This window comes from Sorex araneus, chromosome X (genome assembly GCF_027595985.1).
Source record: "Sorex araneus isolate mSorAra2 chromosome X, mSorAra2.pri, whole genome shotgun sequence".
Taxonomy (NCBI): domain Eukaryota; kingdom Metazoa; phylum Chordata; class Mammalia; order Eulipotyphla; family Soricidae; genus Sorex; species Sorex araneus.
Window position 1 is genome coordinate 260,967,438 of NC_073313.1, and position 19,049 is coordinate 260,986,486.

Below are 19,049 nucleotides of genomic sequence, written 5' to 3' on the forward strand. Positions count from 1 at the left end.
TTCTTTTCTTTTCAGTAGTAGCGGCAACAGTAGCCAACATTTCAGAGGCCAGACAGTGAAGCAGGGGGCCTGTAAGGAGAGGTCCAGGCAATCTGGGCCGTTGACGGAGCCCTTGGATGTGCTTTGCAGATGAGCTATGCACAACACTGAGCACTGCAGAGGATCAAACAGTGGGCGATTGATTGGTACAAGAAGTGTTAGGTGCCGATGCTATTCTGGGCTGGAAGAACAGCCCAGCACACAAATCTGCCCTCCAAAAATAGTTACTAGAACCTCTTGTTCTCGTGGAGCTTATTATATTTTAGCAATGGGAAATGCCATGGGCGGGAATGTATGAGTACGGTTTGTTGGTTATCATCACACCCAGAAGGAAAATGATGCTGGGAGAGGGGAGGAGAAATTTCTAGGCAGGGAGGAAGCTTGCGGATGTAGACTGGGAGAAGGTCTCACAGAAGGATGCCTTTTGAATAGAAATAAGGAAAGGAAGTGAGTTGTAGAAATATTTGAAGATGGAGTGTTAGAGACAGAGAAAAAACAGTGGAAGACCCTAAAGCAAGCACCCTTTGCATGCTTGCCGAAAAAGAAAGAGAGGGGAAAAGAGTGAGAGAATAATAGAAAGAGAGAATGCATATATATACATATATATACATATATATGTATATATACATATATATATATATAACTTTTGGGGTCACACCCAGCGATGCTCAGGGCTGACTCCTGCTCTGCACTCAGGAATCACTCCTGGTGGTGCTCGGGGAACTATATGGGATGCTGGGAATCGAACCTGAGTTGTCTGTGTGCAAGGCAAATGCCCCACCTGCTATGCTATCACTCCAGCCCTGAGAGAATATTTTTTTTTAATTCTGAAAAAAATCTGCAAAATGTTGTTTTCCTGGACGTGCCACCAGCTGATGGGTCTCGGAAGCTGCAGGCACTTGGAAAAACACATAGTGTCATTGTTGCAATTCATTGGACCCCTACATGGGAGGGTTTGATCCCTCACAACACAGGTGGGCCCTTGAACCTCTCCAGGAGTGATCCCTGAGCACAGAGCCAGGAGTAAACCCTGAGCACTCCTGGGGGTGGGTCAACATCCAAAGCAAAAAAAATTTTTTATGCGTTTAACTAATAGACATTGTGTTCAGGGGCGAAGCAAACTCAAACCCGCTCTGGTTCTTCTCCGATGTACAGGGCTTGCCGGGGCTGCCCGGTTTTCCAGGACCTGTCGGCCCTCCCGGCCATCCCGGATACTCTGTGAGTATGGAGTCAGGGTGGCTCTATCTTCTGTCATCGAAAGAATCCTAGTTCAAAATTTGAAACAGCGTTTTCCAGCTTGTTTTCCTGGTATAATTTTCTTTTCTGGATTTTTCTAGGGCCTTCCAGGAGCCAGAGGACCTCCAGGACCTAAGGTAGAGATTCCAATCAGAACCCCCGAAGCAGTGTGTGTGTGTGTGGGGGGGGGTCACAGCTGCTCTGACCATCCATGTAGGTCACTGCCTGGTCCTTCCTAAGACCCGAGGGTTGTCCCCAGAAAAAAGAGGGCTGTGGCGGCAGCTCTGACCAAGGGCTCCCTTCTCTCTGCACCTCAATAAATTGCCCCCCAGACATCTGAATTCAATCACAGGATCTCCTCTGCAGGAAAAGCGCGGGGATTCCTAGTCCACAGGTTTCCACTGATGACACTGTCACTAATGGATTGCTGTATCCTACCCATTTTGGGGGCAGCAGTTTCCGCAACACCCCGAGAATCTGCCAATCAGTACCAGACAGTTCTCAAGAGCTCAGGCCGGAATTCTACCCACCTTCCTGCTGAAAAGTCTCATGGTTCCTGCCTCTTTCAGGCCTTCGGTGGCACCTCAGCTGTTGATTCAACAAAGGACAGGTTGGCAGGGTAGAAAGATCACTCCTGAGGCCTGGGAGATAGTATCAGGGTTAAGGCACTTGCTTTGCACGTGACCAAGCCTCGTTCGACCCCCAGCACCACCTTTGGTCCACCAAGCACTGCCAGGAGTGATCCCTGAGCACAGAGCGAAGAATGAGTGCTGAGCCAAGCCAGGTGGGCCCCTAAACAGGCAACACACAATTTCATCTGCTCATGGAGCGGGGTTAGGAATGAAACAAAAACCCCAAAGACACCGTCAGACCCAGAGATATGGACACTCATATACCGAGGGACATAAAAATGCAGAAAAGGGAATAGACAGCGGGGAAAGGGTTTGGAATTTCTTGGGCAAGAAATTTTAGGAAGTTAAATAGAGGGATATGGCTGAGGGATACTGGAAATTCAATCCCAGTATTTGCATAAGGTCTGTTCATGCACACAGTCCTTTAAAAAAAAATTATGAAGTAGTTCGAGCATATGGAGAGTGCCGTGAGCATGGCTGTAGCTGGGTTCTGGAGGTCTTCAGCTGCCAGGGCTCTGAAGGGAGCGGGGAGAGAAACTCAATCCGCCCCCCTCCAAAGGGCCCTGGTGAGGACAGCCAGTCATGGGAGTAGGAGACTCTTATTGTCTAGTTCTCCCTCTCAGAGAACTCGGTAAGCTATTGAGAGTATCCTGCCCACGTAGCAGCGCCTGGCAAGCTCCCCGTGGCGTATTCGATATGCCAAAAACAAATGATGGTCTCATTCCCCTGACACTGAAAGAGCCTCCAACGTGACACCTTTGGGAAGGACGAGTAAAGAGAGGCTGCTAAAATCTCAGAGCCAGGATGAATGGAGATTTTACTGGTACCTGCTTGAGCAAACTGATGAACAATGGGATGACAGTGATACAGTGATACAGTGATACAGTGACAGTGATTTAGTTCACAATATTTGATTACACGGGCTATTCAAACACCAACCCCACCACCATTACACCTTCCCACCACCATATTTCGGATGTTTCCATCCTGAACCCCAATCCCTGCCCCAAAGCAGAACCAAAATAATATATTTTGTATTGTTTATTATTAAACAATAACAAACAATACAAAAAAGTGCTGAAAATGCTACAAAAAAGTATCCTTAGAGTAAAGAGTGTGAAGACAGTTGTATTTCACACAGGGGCCATTAAGTCCTTCTATAAGAGATCACTAACATGTTGTTAAAGGTTGAGTCTACTGTGTTTATTTGCATATATATGTGTGTGTGTGTGTGTATCTGTAAAAAAAAAATTCCTCTAAGATTGGTTGCCTCCTACCTTGAACCACATATGCATGCAGTCCTTGCATCTAGTGAGAAATCAGAGTTATTTTTCCTCCTGACACGGAAGAGTGAGTGCCAGCAGCCTCACACGGGGAAATTCAGTCCCAGCATTTGCTGTTCCCCAACTTTCTTCATCTCCAAATGTTCTTCATGTCGAAGGGTGGCAGACTCTGATGCCCTTGTTCATTTACAAGGGCATCTGTTGAGCGAGGCTGAGCCTCACCGGGAAACAAGCCTTAAACAGAGCACCCCCCAGTGCTGTTCGTAGAACCATCCCCAGGATGGGGGGGGTAGAAGTAGGGTTCATCTTTTTATTTTCATAGACATGCCCAACTGCATGTGTAAGCATGCACACAGGCACTTGCACACACATCCACTCAGGCTAACGTGGGAGTGTACATGCATGCACATGTACACATCCACTCGAGTGCACGGCGAGCATACACACCTACACTCACACACTTAGAGACACATACACTTTCCTACACACACTTCCTGAGAGATTAAACTTGACGCCACTGTCAAATCATAAAGTCAGAGCTGAGGCTTAAAGTCTTTTGATTCCTTGAGTTTCTGCGTCTTAAGATTCTGCCTTTCAAGGAATCACATTGTTGCTCCACTTCAAGAAGTACCACACCCATGGGTGGGTGACTCAGCTGCCAAGGCTAGTTTTGAGGCTAATGGGCCATCAGCAGGGAAGGGGTTGTCTGATAAGCTTTCTTCACAGAAGCAAGGATGAGCTAGAGGAGACTAGTAGAAATGATGGACTGGCTGTGAGATGATGAGAGACTATTGACAGATTTGTCTCTTCTCCTTTTCTTTATTAAACTTTAAATTTCAGAATACTGAAATTCAGCAAAACAGCCCTCTCAATTTTTTTTTTACAGAGTTGGTCTTTATTGAATCACCATGTGAAAAGTTACAAAGATTTCAGGCTTAAGTCTCAGTCATACAATGCTCAAACACCCATCCCTTCACCAGTGCCCATGTTCCACCACCAAGAACCCCAGTATACCTCCCACCCCACCCCCACCCCCCGCCTGTGTAGCTGATAATTTTCACTTTACTTTCTCTTTACTTTGATTACATTCAATATTTCAACATAAAAATCACTATTATTGTTTGAAATTTTCCTCCCAAACTTGAATCTTCTGAAAAGGTAGCATTTGATAATTTGTTTTCCCTTGCTGAGGATAAAGAGATATGAGGTTTTGCATTTCTGTATTTTAGTAACTAAGTCCAGGGAAATTTCTGCCAAAAATTGCATCATTGCAAGCTCGTGGGTGCATTAGGAAGTTCAGTAACCATGTGGTAGAATCAAAACCAGCCAGTAACCAAGCCAGAAAACTGTTCTCTGAGCACTTTTCTTCCCCATTCTGGTTAAATCCCTTAACATTAATCCCTGAGGTAGTCCAGGGATTAAGGCATTTGCCTTGCATGTGGCCCACCCAGGTTCAACTCCCAGCACCCCATGTGAATTCCCTAAATGCTGCCACGAGTCATCTGTAAGCAAGGAACCAGGAGTATGCCCTGAGCACCACCAGCTGTGACACCCCCACCCACCCACCCACCCACCCACACATAAGAAAAAAATCTACAATCATTTTTCTAATTCTAAGATCTACCTATCAGTGTTCAGTTACAAATAGTGGGCCTATTTACTCAGATTTCTTTTAAAAATAACCATGTCTTGTGTCTTCTTCCTGCAGGGTTACATGGGCGACAACATGATGGGACAGAAAGGCGAGCAGGTAATGTATTGAATTTTGATTACTTTCAGGGCCAGAAAGATGGGACAGTGGTCAGGCTGTTTGCCTCTCCCAAGACCAACCCAGGTTCTAACTCCAGCATTCCATTATGGCCTCTTTGGATACAGTGTCAGGAGTGAGCCCTAAACACCAAAGGATGTGGCCCCCAAACCAAAATTAAAAGAAGACAAAACAGAAAAATACAGCACTCTAAGTTGTAGTTGTTTTCGTAGGCTGGGTACATTCAACGCTGTAACGATCAACTTAGGCATCTATTCATGAAGTGGCAGGTTGTTTGCTGTGTCTCTAACTCTCAATGGCTCAATGACTTACGGAAGAGGACAAGGGACACTAGATCTCTCCAGCCCTGTGAAAATATGTTGTTAGATTTTCATTTCTGACTTTATTTCTCTTTAGGGTATGAGAGGATTGACCGGACCCCCTGGACCTCCAGGAACAGTGACCGTCACTCTAACAGACACGGAAAACAGAACGGTAACATTCCCATTTCATACTAGGATTGTACCTTCTCTTTCCAGGGATGAAGCTCTGCCAAGCACCCCTTGAATGCCCTTTATAGGTGCTGAGGCAAGCATCTTCCAAGAGTCTTAGAGGTAGAGCTCAGGTCAAATTCTGATTCCTTTTTCTCACTTCTCTTCTCTGGGCCCTAAAGCAGAGTGGACATTCTACAAGATTCCATGGGGGAAAAATAATAAAATAAATGTGTGGCTCCAGTTGGATTGGGGTGGTAAGGTATCAAAATCCAGTGGGACATCTTCAACCATAGATTGCCACCTCAGGCACGTCCCTCAAACCACCAGCACCTTGTTCTTTGGATGTTAACTTTTACTTTTGTTTTCATAGTCGGGTATCTGGAAGGTTCAGATTATGGAACTGAATGGAATGTTCAAAGTAAATTGCAATATCAAATTCCCAACTCCAGACGCCAGTTTGATTCTAGACGTCTGAGAAAAACTTAGCAACCAGGGTCCAGATAATGATTTTTTTTGGTAGAATAAGAAATAAAGATACCATTGAGGCAGACTAGGGGAGGGGGCATAATGGGAGGGAAACTGGGGACACTGGTAGTGGTAAATGTACACTGGTGGAGGGATGGGTGTTGAAATACTGTATGACTGAAACATAAACAGCTTTGTAAGGGTCTATCTCACAGTGATTCAATAAAAGAAACTTTTAAAGAAAGAAAAAAGAAATAAATCATGTACTTTCAACCTGGAATTAATTTGTTTTAATAATAACTCAATAAAGTATTTATATGTGATCACATAGCATAAAATTTGCCCTTCTAAAAGATTTGATTGATGCTGGAGTGTAATACAGCAGGTAGGGCTTTTGCCTCGCATGCGGCTGACCCGGGTTCAATTCCTGATGTCCCATATGGTGTTCGGGGGCAAGCACTTCCAGGAGTAACTCCTGAGTGCAGAACCAGGAGTAACCCCAAGCATAGCTAGGTGTGGCCCAAAAAGGAAAATAAGAAGGTATGATTAAAGTTAAAAGAAATTGCACCAGTTTTATTGAAATATAACTTCCATAAGAAAATTCACGTAGCATATAACCAAATGACTTTCAGTACATTCACAGAGTTTTGCAACTATTACATTTAGAACGTTTTTATTACCCTGGAAAAAAAGACCTCCTAAACCATCACTCCTTAATATAATTTTTAGTGATATGAATTATCAAAAAAACTAACAAAGTTCAGACAATCCATTCATTATGAAATTTCATGTAATCAGCATGATAATTTACACTGGAGACTAAGAAAAAAAAAAGGTTGACCTCAGGAGCAAGAAAATAAGGCTTCTTAAAGGCACGTGCATTGGAAGTAGACAGTCATTTTAGTCTTTCTTCATTTTGGCAGTCTAGTTCTGAGATTTTATCAGCCTCTCCTTGCTCATCCTTCTTAACGCTGCCATATTGGGGGCTCTTTAGGTGTCAGGTAAATGAGGCCCATTGTTGTTACTGTTTTTGGCATATCGAATACGCCACAGGTAGCTTGCCAGGCTCTGCCATGCGGGCGGGGTACTCTCGGTAGCTTGCCGGGCTCTCTGAGAGGTGCCAAGCTCTCCAAGAGCTCTTAAAGGCAATTACCAAAAATAAAATTAAATCATTATAAAACTTTATTTCTAAGTCTATTAAATTATGTCTAAAACTATGTTTCTTTACTGTATGAGAGTTACTAGGAAAAATATTATTGTGGGGCCAGAGAGATTGTACAGCAGGTAGGACACTTGCCTTGCATTCAAGCAGGCCCTGATTCAATCCCTTTGACACCACAAAGCATGCCAGAACTGATTGATCTCTTCACACAGAGCAGCAATACACCCTGAGCACTCCTGTGCGTAACCCCCCACACAAAAGTATTATTTTTATAAAAATCTAGATATGGAAGAAATTGAGTTCAGGGAGAATTTTGACATTGAAAAAGTTCCACTATCAGAGAAAGACTGATGTTAGTTAAAATATGATCAAAAAAATGTGATTAGGGCAAAAGCAAATCTGAGGGATCAAATCACTCAGGAACTAATTGATGGCAATGAAACAGTTCCGATACATTACAAAGAAAAGTAAACTGCATTAGAAATGATCTCCTTACAGGTATAGAATCTGACTCAGGAGTCAATGTACTGCAATTTGATCCAACGATACTCTCCTTAAAAAGAAAATGTCTGTATTGTTTCAATGAGTTTGCAGGTTTCAAATCCAAAATGTGGAACATGACCGTGCAGTAGCAGGAGGAGCAGAAGCCAGTTGTATGCCCATTTATTGACTAGAGAGAGAAGACTTTTTCAAGTGTCATCAGTAAAATTGTGTTTGATATGTTTGCATTGACTTGTCATTGTTTTTTGTCAGGACCTCAAGGGAGAGAAGGGAGATCAGGGTGACCCAGGCAAGTCAGGACCCCCAGGACCCCCGGTAGGTTGTTTATTTAAAGTATTGTTCCCTAGGGCATAACATAGAACCTTACTGCATATTTTGATGTATGATCTGCCTTTATGTCCCTTTAAAAAAAACAATCTATCTTTATGTCTTAAGTTACTAGAAACTGCATCATGTTTGACCAGAACCCATGAATTCTTGCTGGTTACTTTGTGGTCATTTCCAACTGAAGTCTTTGGACTGTTTTATATGCTCTCAATGTTGCACAATTATTGTTTATCTTCAACATCTATTTTTAATTAATACTTATAAATAGGATTTTCCTCAGCTATAACTCCTCATTTGAGCATTTTTGGATAAAAGAGCAGAATAATCAAAAGTAGAAAACTAATAAAAATCAATGTAAGTTCCAATGTGATTTGTGTTACTTGACCCCGCTATAATCCATGCAGGGCCCACCTGGAGACTCTTACGGGTCAGAAAAGGGGGATCCTGGAGAGACCGGAGCACAGGTAAAGCCAGCAAGTCAATCACCTGCACTATTCTTGGAGCTCTTCGATTTGCAAATATAAGCTGCTCATCTCAAACTAGCACAGACTTCTTTTTTTTTCAATTTTAGAGTTTGGAAGTAGAATTTATTTGTTCTAGCACCCCCAAATTTCAAAGCTAAAACAGTCTTCAAGAATAACTTCAAACCTGGAATCTATATGCACAAGGTTTACTCCATTCTCTCTCTCTCCCCTCCCTCTTTCTCTCTCCTTCTCTCTCCCTCTCTCTTCCTTTTTCCCTCTCCCCCTCTCTCTCCCTTCTCTCTCTCTCACTCTCTCTCTCTTTCTGTGTCACCTCTGTGTGCTAGCTTTATTTTCTCCTTTGATAAATCATCTTCTCCCATGTCAGGAATGAGGAGGAAAAAGTGGATGTAGCCACACACAAATTGAGGTTGATGGCATCCAAAGTGTAACCTCCACCCATGCACCCACCCACCATGCCTGTACATCAAGTCCCAGAGTATCACAAATTGTCCTAGCTTGAGTGTTAGATCTCACTCTGGAAAGGCAATTGTGATCAGGAAGACAAGGCACCTTGATTGGCCAGGCCAGTGGGCTAGCAGGGGTGGGTCTGGCAACCCCAACAGAGAATGGGAACAGCAACTCCCCAAAGGAAGTAGGGTGCACTGTGATCAGAAATGGGGCACTAGCCCTCTCTTCCACTCTGCTTCTCTATGCAAAGACTCAAACACATACACTGCTGTAACATGCAAAGATTATGTAACGGGGAAAAAGGTTCTTTTCCTAAGAAATATAACTCTACTGAATCAACTTGAATTTTATCATAATTGTCATTCTAAAAGCTATATGTACTTGGACAATGCACTAAAGCTTCTTAGGTACACTAAGTTATAGGCACATCTGCAGTTCAGGGGATAGTTAATATTCTAATAAATACATTTTCTAAAACAGGTGACATGTCCTTTCTCCTGGGTTTCAGTGCCTCCTTAAACTTAAGCCTTCCAAACTTGTAGGATGACATCGACTCTTATTTAAGCTTAGCTGTCTCTTCCCTCTTTTTCTCCCTTGGACTCTTCCCAATTCCCCATTCCGACTGGCTCCTGCTGTCCCCTACTGACAAGGTCACTCATCATCCATTCCATGATGGAGAGTTTTCCCTGGGAACCCCTGGGTGGGAGTCTCCATAAGACTTTCTTGCTTGAAGCCACAACACCCAAAAGGCGGGGGCGTGGGAGGGGGAAAGAATAGGGGAGGGGGTGGGAAGGGATCACTGGTGGATGGGCACTGGTGGAGGGTTGGGTACTTGATCATTGTATGACTGAAGGGTACTTGATCATTGTATGAATGAAGCATAAGCACAAAAGTTTGTAAGTCTGTAACTGAACCTCACAGTGATACACTTATAAATAAATAAATAAACAAGGCCCTCCTTTACCCGTATGTATCAAGTTCATGTTTATATCTACTTTTGTTTTAGGGAAAACCTGGAAAAGATGGTTCCCCTGGCTTCCCTGGCACCAAGGTAAAGACACAATTTGCTCTGTTAGAGTGAAAAATAACCAGTCCTATTAGATGAGGAAGGATGCTTGAGAGTCACTAAATAATTGAAAATAATCAAAATAGAGGGGGCTGGAGCAATAGCACAGTGGGTAGGGTACTTGCCTTGCACGCAGCTGACCCAGGTTCTATCCCCACCATCCCATATGGTCCCCTGAGCACCACCAGGAGTGATTGCTGAGTGCAGAACCAGGAGTAACTCCTAAGCATTGCCGGGTGTGACCCAAAGAGCAAAAGAAAAAAAAAAGAAAAAATCAAAACAGCATATAGATTTTTAAAATCATACTTAAGAATCACAATAGTAGAAAAATAAATAAATTAAATAAATAAAGAATCACAGTAGTAGCTTCTTGCTGTGAAGAAAGGTCATCTGCCCACTGCTTTTATTTTTTTAAGGAGTCAGCATATTTTCTGCCTCATTCTCTTTCCTTTTTTTTTTTTTTTTTTAGGGAGCCAAGGGCAATAGGGGCTCTCCAGGATTAGTGGGTAAAGACGGCATCAAGGTAACCAACCTCCCACCTGCCCTCACATCCTTAACATCTGTCTTCAGCCTTTGGTTAGTTGGTTAGTCTGGAGGATTTATTTTCTCTCACTTCACCTTTTATCCTTCCCACGCCCCGTGCCCTGGAATTAACTGTAAGAAATGGCATGAGCCAGGATTATGATCTCAAAGGTGTCACCAGTAGAAATCGTCTTCCATACCGTTTGTTTCTGAGAGTACATTACAGATGTTTTCAGATGTAGGCAAAATATAGATTCGAGTTGATTGTACAATAACGTCACTTTCCGGTAGAATCTTGAAATGTCCTCTTGAAATTTTGTAGTTAAGTGGATGGGCATGAAAAGTTTCATGCTGAGTGAAATGAGTCAGAAAGAGAGAGACAGACATAGAAAGACTGCACTCATCTATGGTATATAGAATATCAGAGTGGGAGACTAATACCCAAGAACCGTAGAAATAAGTACCAGGAGGTTGACCCCATGGCTTCGCGGCTGGCCTCACGTTCCGGGGAAAGGGCAACTCAGAGAAGCGATCACCAACTACATTGTAGTTGAAGGCCATGTGGGGGAAGGGAGTTGCGGGCTGAATGAGGGCTAGAGACTGAGCACAGCGGCCACTCAACACCTTTATTGCAAACCACAACAGCTAATTAGAGAGAGAGAACAGAAGGGAATGCCCTGCCACAGTGGCAGGGTGGGGTGGGGCGGAGATGGGAGTGGGGAGGGTGGGAGGGACGCCGGGTTTACGGGTGGTGGAGAATGGGCACTGGTGAAGGGATGGGTTCCCGAACTTTGTATGAGGGAAGTATAAGCACAAAAGTGTATAAATCTGTAACTGTACCCTCACGGTGATTCTCTAATTAAAAATAAATAAATTATAAAGAAAAAAAAAAGAAATGTCCTCTTGAGAAGGTAGAGAGAGATGGTGGTTACACCAGTGGCTCTGGGAATTGTATACAATGCACGGCCTACTTTTCCTGTGCCTCTTGTTGGAGTGTAACAAACCTTGCGAGTGTGCAATGCATGGGGAAGGCCTTTGAAAGCAGCCTCTGAAGGAAGCCCAGAAAACCACAGGAAAATCACCATTTCTTCAGGACCTTATAGATACGATTCCTACTCCAGCTAGATCCTCCAGGAAAACAATCTAGAATCTAGAGTAAATATCTTTCTCATTTTAAATGGATTTACATGTTACATCAAGATAATCTTACTCTAAGCATAGACGCATATTGCTTAATTATGCCTTGTTTTTTAAATGTGAAAATGCTCTTGATTGACATTTTTGTAACTGTTTTTTTTAATATAGGGGTGGAAGGGGGACATGGGCCCTCCAGGATTTCCTGGTCCAGTAAGTATAACTATGGATAAAACCAATATCATGTCTGATCAACTCTCTCCGATCAACTCTTTCAGAGTACCAAGGATATTTTGAACAAATTTTCCTACTAACTCTTATGATGGAGATGATAGTATTTAATGTGTTTCCATGCCAGAAGAGAAAAATATCTATTGTCACTATTTGCCCACTGACCATCGACTGCTGCTGCTATTTTATTAGATTTGGTCTCTACAGAGCACTAGTGATTCCTGTCTCTAGGCAGAAGGAAGGCTGTGTAATTAATGAAGCCTGTGTTGATGTACACTCATGTCTTGAGTAGGGCAGGAAGATTAGCAGTGGCAGACAGCTGGGGAGCCAGGGATGAGGGGGACAGCTCCACCCTATCATGCTCTGCCCGGTTTGGATAACTCTTTCAGGTACCAGTCTCAGTCTCTTTGCCTGGTAAGCAATGGCCAACCACCATAGCACAAGCACAGCAGCCTGGGTTCTGCTCCCCAGCACAGCCTACATCTGATGCTTGTTACTCCTTAACTGCAAATGACTGCATTCCACGTAGTGTCTCTGTAGTGTAGGGAAACGAGTGAAAGGGATCCAGTGAGTGCTAGTGTCCCTTCCACTCCTACTTCAAGAGACAGTGGTTCTCTCCCCTCAGGGCCCCACTCCTGCAGGGCTGCCTTTCATGATGAAGCTGGGTAGACAGAAAATTGATGCTGGCAGAGTCCTTGGGAGAAGGGACCTTTGTCAATACAGTTCTCAGTCTTCTCTGCTAAGTGATCAACTCAGAAACTGGCAGTGAGGACCAGGTTTAATTTAGACAGTGTGCATTTAAAAGCTCTTAATAATTGAGTTTCAGGCGTATAATATTCCAACTTTAATTTCACCACGAATTTCCATATTCCTCCACTGATGTTCCAAGATTCCTTCTAAATCCCCGGTTTTTGATAGACAGATTTTTAGGTCTAATTATTGCAAATTGCGCTTAATTATTACACTTTCAGAAGTGCTGACTCTGGTGGTTTAGATGTAAACAAATGCTCACCTCTAGCCCATCAGTGCATTCAAGGCCCCTGGCCATTACCTCTGTGTTACCTCCAGACCCCTCTTTCTAATTCCACCATCAATTTCTCTCCCTCCTTGGTATTTTAATTTCTATCATCTAGAGCCTAAAGCTTGTTCACCTTTGAAAAATTCCATCTCCTTGTCTTGCTACTCTATACACCACATATTAATGAGAATACCTGGTATTTGGCCTCCTCCTTCTGACTTAACATGATATCCTCCAGGACAAACCCAGACGCCTCCTGTCACTGGCAGCAACTTAAAAAAAAAGTTTCAAGAATTTACCAAAATTCATGTCATTCTTTCATTTATTTTAGAAACGAAGCAGGTCAGTTGTGACTCAGCAATTACCATCAATAAGAGTCAGTAAACACGGATGGATAATCCAAGAGATGTACAAGCAGATGAAATACTTTGAAATGATCTTTTTTCCCCCCTTTTAACATCCATTTCTGGTTTTCTATTTTGGTCTCTCTCTTTTTTTTTAATTTCTTTTTTTTTTTTTTTGGTGTTTGGGCCACACCTGGTGATGCTCAGAGGTTCGTCCTGGCTCTGCACAGAGGAATTATTCATGGTGATGCTCGGAGGACTGGAGTAATAGCACAGCGGGTAGAGCATTTGCCTTGTATGCTGCCGACCCAGGTTCGATTCCTCTGTCCCTCTCAGAGAGCCCGGCAAGCTACCGAGAGTATCTCACCTACATGGCAGAGCCTGTCAAGCTCCCCGTGGAGTATTTGATATGTCAAGAACAGTAACAAGTCTCACAATGGATATGTTACTGGTGCCCGCTCGAGCAAATCGATGAGCAATGGGATGACAGTGCTACAGTGTTACCATCCAAGTTGAAGGGACTTTTGTAGAATGGTTTCCTCATTCCTGTGGCTGCATAGTGTTCAATTGTGTGCATATACCATGACTTCATTATTCACTCATCTGTCATTGCATATTTAGGTTGGGTTGTAGAAATTTGTATCTTGACACAACAAAGTAAATGATTCAGATGCAAGTAGTCCCAAAGTATTTTTAAGGAGCTACTGAAGGGAAGGTGAAAAGAGGTACAGTGTAAGAGCACATAAATGAGATTGGCCATTGTGGATGTTTGTTACATATTAATTATGATGAAAATTATGGACTCTGTACAGTATTTGAGAAAGCACAACAGAAATTTACATTCCCATTTCCATTTTCTTTCTTCCAAGTAAAATCAAGTTGCTAAGTGCACTTTAGGGAGATTCTTCTTAGCATTCCTACCTGACTTTGTAGTTTCTTCTGCTCAATTCTATGTAACTTAGCTGCTGCTAAGTTCAGAGTAAGTTGGGAAGTAACTGATTAAGGAAACCAGCTGAGTAGGTTCACTGAACTTCTGGGAAATAAATTTAGTGCATCATTATGAGCATTTGCCTACCATTTTATTGAGGTGAAAGTATAATACTGTTCTTTACGCTTCTTGTGCATACATGATTCCAACCCTATGCCACAATACTTATTTCCCTCCCAAAGGCCTTTCCCAGTTTACCCCTTTTTTTTACATAAGCTCAGTTCTCAATATATTCAATTCTGATGAATTTGGACATTTAGTCTTTCCTTACTGTGTTGATTTATACTCCATCTATGAGAGAGATTTTTTGTAATTTGCCGTGCAGACAGTGACACTTACACACATGTAGCTAAATAAAACTAAACTACAATTCCACAAAACTGTAAATCGGGAAGTTGATAGAAAAATTTCAAAAGCTATATGTCTTTTCATGTATGCACTTTTTTTGGTGCTTTGGGCCACACCCGGTGATGCTTAGAGGTTATTCCTGGCTCTTCGTTCAGGAATTACTCCTGGCAGTGCTCAGGGGACCATATGGGATGCAAGGAATAGAACCAGGTCAGCCAAATGCAAGACAAATGCCCTACCCACTGTACTCTAGTTCCGGCCCAACATGTATATTTTAAGTGAAAGAAAATAAAATAAAAAATATCAGAGTTGACCAGATGTCAGCATAGTGAGTGGAACCTGATCCATCAGGGCTCGTTAGTGTGATGTTTGTGCTCATGTCAAGATGAGCAGGTGAGCTGGATTCATACAAGAATGTATTTCCAGTGGAAATTTATGCTATCACAATATAATAATTTTTTTTCAATCTTTAAACGTATTGGACTTTATCTGTGGTTCTCCCTTTTCCTGCTAATAACACACAGATTGATGAATTCAGGAACATTTTTTAAAAAGCCATATTTGGGTTCAAAGAAAGAAACGGACTAAACTGCATTTGGTCAACTCTCCATAAATAGCTCTCCTTCCTTTCTCCTTGTTCTTTTTCTTTTAAGACAGAATATTATGATGCATACCAGGCAAAGGGAGAGGAAGGAATTCCAGGCCCACCAGGGCCCAAAGGAGCTCGCGGTCCACAGGGTGAGAATGAACTTTTCCTAAAGTCTCCCCACACTTCCCGTCATCTTGTTGCTGTCTTTCTCCAGCCGTTGAAAAGCTGACCGCTTCCTCTTCCAAGGGACCACAGATGCTGTGTCCAGGGACCCAGCATCTCAGGAATAGAAGAAAGATCTCTCTGTGTCCATGAGAATGGGGTTTTTGGTGTCTCCTGTCATTTCATATTTTCATATGAAGACTTTCTAGATAATATATCATAAAAGGGAATGAAATTAGCTTTGTGAACAAAAGCAAGAGTTTCAACTCTGGCATGAAGACACCATCGGGGGCCTGGTGTTGGAGGAGGGAGGGTGAGATAATCAGTGATCCCATTGAGAACCAAAATGAAAGCAGAGACCCTGACCGCTCTCTTCCATTTGAGCAAAGGCTCACTAACTGTGACAGAGGGTGACTTTGGCTCTCGGTTCCTGATGCCTGGCACCACGAATGAATATCATCTCTAGTCTCCCCATCTCATGGGGCAGAAAGGTGTCTTCATGGCTTCATCGCTCGAGAAGGCCGCTGCACCTGAGCCCCTGGTAATAGCTGCTCAATTTGCATTCAGAACAGAAACCTGGTCATGGTAAAACACTAATACGAACAAGACTTTGAAGGAGGATTTCAGAGTAAACTTTCCCTTCCAGTGTGCATAAACAAATGAATAAATCAGTAGAGATATCATTTAAAAAAAATAAGTCTGGGGATGGAGTGATAGTACTGCTTCTCACTCTCTAATGGTTAAATCAGCTTGTCATGCACCAGCTGACCTGGGTTCGATTCCCTGGCATCCCACATGGTCCCCTGAGCATGGCCCGGAATCACTCCTCAGTGCAGAGCCAGGAGAAGCCCCCTGAGCATTGCTGGGTATGCATGCCCTAAGCAAATAAAATAAAATAAAATAAAATAATAAAATAAAATAAACCACCCTGCTGTGCTTGCTCTAAATTCCTCATATGGAGACAAGAGTTAGAATCCCATGCAATGTAATAAATAGCTAGAAGGGTGTGAGGTGGACCAGGTTAAACTGCAGAGTCATGCAATTTCAAGCTGCTGCATTTCTTGCATCTGAACCATCCAAAGTGCTGAAACAGGGTAGGCGCCCTGGAAAGTGCTTGTTAGCAAAATAAAGAGAAGGCAGGATTCCCTTTGGGCATCAGACTTTTAAGATTACCTTACCTTTTTCCTGGAAGCTGTCAGGTTAGTGAAGTTGTCTTCTACTTATCTATATGAGAGCAGAGAAAAATTATGGAAAGTTAATGTTAATTATTATACTGTTACTCAAGACTTCAAAAATGGAGGGGGAGAGAGAGAGATAAAGTGAGAGAGAGAGAGAGAGAGAGAGAGAGAGAGAGAGAGAGCCACAGAGGCAGGAAATGGGGCAGGGAGAGAAGGAATGGGAAGGAACTGGGAACATTGGTGGTGGGAAATGTACACTAATGAAGGGATTAGTTTGGAACATTGACTGAAACCCAATCATGGACGCTATAACTGTGTATCTCATTGTGATTCAATTAAAAAAAATTAAAAATAGACATCAAAAGCGGAGGAAGGATTCACATTTCTGTAAGTAATTCATTGCTCTTGTGGATTCCTAGGTCCCAGCGGTGCACCCGGAGCTCCGGGAAGTCCTGGTATGTACCTGGTCTAGGGGTACCCAAAGATGCACTAGGAAAAGGAGGGAAGGATGTGCTCTGTGAGTTTGAGTGATTCTGTACACTGCATTACTGCTAATCAGTAGAAAACTGCTTCTCACTCTCTAATGGTTAAATTTTTGTCCCATGGTGGCAAAGTGAAAGCCACCACAAAATGATAAGAAAATGATCTTTGCCATTTTGTCAAGAAAGCAACCAAAGGAATAGCAGAATCACTGATTCATTTCTCTCCAAAATCTGTTAGAGATTTAAACTATTTCATAATTCTTAAAATGAATCCTATTAACATATTGAGGAACTGTGTATACTATAATCCCCTTAAAAAATAGATAAATAAGTGTACTTATTTGTGCATGGGAAAATAGCCACCAAATAATTAACGCTGGGTCTCTCAGAACGTTAGAATGGTGCAAAAGAATAGTTGAGAGGTCTAACCAAAGAAAAGAAAGTCTTCCTTCTCCTTGCATGCCCTATAGCCAAATACTGCTTTCTTGAAAAAGCCAGCGAACAGGGTCAGAGAGATACCGCATGGGTTGAGGCATTTCTCTTGATGTGGCTCACTCAGATACGATCCCGGCACTGACAGGAGAGATCCTTGAGCACAGAGCCAGGAGCAAGCCCTGGGCACTGCCAACCCTCCTTTTCCCTTGGAAAAAAAAAGGAATCATTGAGCAAAAACTTCAAAACATTCAAGATAGGTGTCAACCAGATTTTATATTTATGAAAATGAAATCAGAAACAATCAGATTATCTCCATATTGGTTCCTCAGCCCTTGATATGCAGTAGTCCTACTTTTTATTTTATTGTTTAATTTTTATTTGGGGGACTCTAGGCTACTCCTGGCAGAGTGCTCAGGGTCAGACCTGGGGCTCCTGATTCGGTCATGTGTGACCGAACAACCCTTGTTCGGCTGTTTCATAGTTCAGCTGTTTCAAGGAAGACGCCAAAGACAGCGCACTCACCCCATCCTAGTCATTTGGGAAGGGACAACGAAAGAGGGTCTTGCGACACACTGGGGCTTCTCTCCCAGTAGGTGGCTCCCTCCCCCACTGCGGGAGTCATTCCCAGAGCCAGGCAGGAAGCAAGCCCGTGGCCCTGCAGGTAGACATATGCTCAGCTCTGATGCTTTCAAATATACAGGGGAGAAAAAGCATCTGCTGAAAAATTGGTCGCAAAAAAAAAAAAATCAGTTGTAATCCCATAGGCAAGACGGGGACACCAACTGGTGAAATCTCTGCTGGGTGGGCTCCCCGAGCTCGGCTGGGCGTTGGCTCTTTGGCCTGGCTGGGGCTGGATGCGGAGAGGCAGAGTTCCGTGGTGTGATGGTTCCAGCCCTCTGGACCCAGAGTCTCTGCCTCTCTGTGGTCTGTATCGACCTCTGGAAGGAGCAACTTTCACAAATAAGAGTAGGTCATCTTGGGGGCTGGAGCAAGAGCACAGCGGGTAAGGCGTTTGCCTGGCACGCAGCTGACCCGGGTTCAATTCCCAGCGTCCCATATGGTCCCCTGAGCACCGCCAGGAGTAATTAACGAGTGCAGAGCCAGGAATAACCCCTGTGCATCCCTGGGTGTGACCCAAAAAGAAGAAATTAATTAATTAATTAATTAAAAGTAGGTCATCTTTTGCAACTGAAACATATACCATTTGTTCGGTCAAAGACGCGTAAGTCCTAACTCTCATCAAATGATGATTCTTCTCTCAGGGTTATCCTTGCCCGGCGTCAGAGGAATCACCGGCTCTCCAGGCATGAAAGGAAGAAAAGGGGAGCAAGGACCCCCCGGAAGGGATGCAGTGGGGCCTCCTGGGGCCCCGGGTTGCCCTGGATCACAAGGCCCTCCGGGGAAGCCTGGACCTCCAGGCCGTCGAGGTACAGATGCTCAAGGGCTATCTTTGGTCTTTGTTTGTTTGTTTGTTTATTTGTTTTTGCTGTTTTGAGTCATACCCGGCAATGCACAGGGGTTCCTCCTGGCCTTGCACTCAGGAATCACGCCTGGCGGTGCTAGAGGGACCATATGGGACGCTGGGAATCGAACCCCAGTCGGCCGCTTGCCAGGCAAACACCTTCCCTGCTGTACTATAGCTCCAGCATCTGTGTGTGTTGCCCCGTGTGGATCCTTTGCCCGCAGCTCCAGCCAGAGGACTTAGAGGCTCTTAGGAGCTTTCTCTTTGCTGGA

General features: G+C 43.5%; 1 protein-coding gene across 1 annotated transcript in view; it reads left to right on the plus strand.

Moving 5' to 3' along the window:
- Positions 1-19,049, plus strand: part of COL4A3 (collagen type IV alpha 3 chain) — a 167,651-nt gene that overhangs the window by 95,370 nt on the left and 53,232 nt on the right. Inside the window, exons 10-21 of the mRNA XM_004610850.2 lie at positions 1,195-1,257; positions 1,377-1,412; positions 4,899-4,940; positions 5,355-5,432; positions 7,812-7,874; positions 8,291-8,350; positions 9,825-9,869; positions 10,354-10,407; positions 11,712-11,753; positions 15,123-15,207; positions 16,818-16,853; positions 18,578-18,742. Coding sequence (XP_004610907.2) covers positions 1,195-1,257; positions 1,377-1,412; positions 4,899-4,940; positions 5,355-5,432; positions 7,812-7,874; positions 8,291-8,350; positions 9,825-9,869; positions 10,354-10,407; positions 11,712-11,753; positions 15,123-15,207; positions 16,818-16,853; positions 18,578-18,742 — 769 coding nt within the window. The remainder of the gene's footprint in view (positions 1-1,194; positions 1,258-1,376; positions 1,413-4,898; positions 4,941-5,354; positions 5,433-7,811; positions 7,875-8,290; positions 8,351-9,824; positions 9,870-10,353; positions 10,408-11,711; positions 11,754-15,122; positions 15,208-16,817; positions 16,854-18,577; positions 18,743-19,049) is intronic.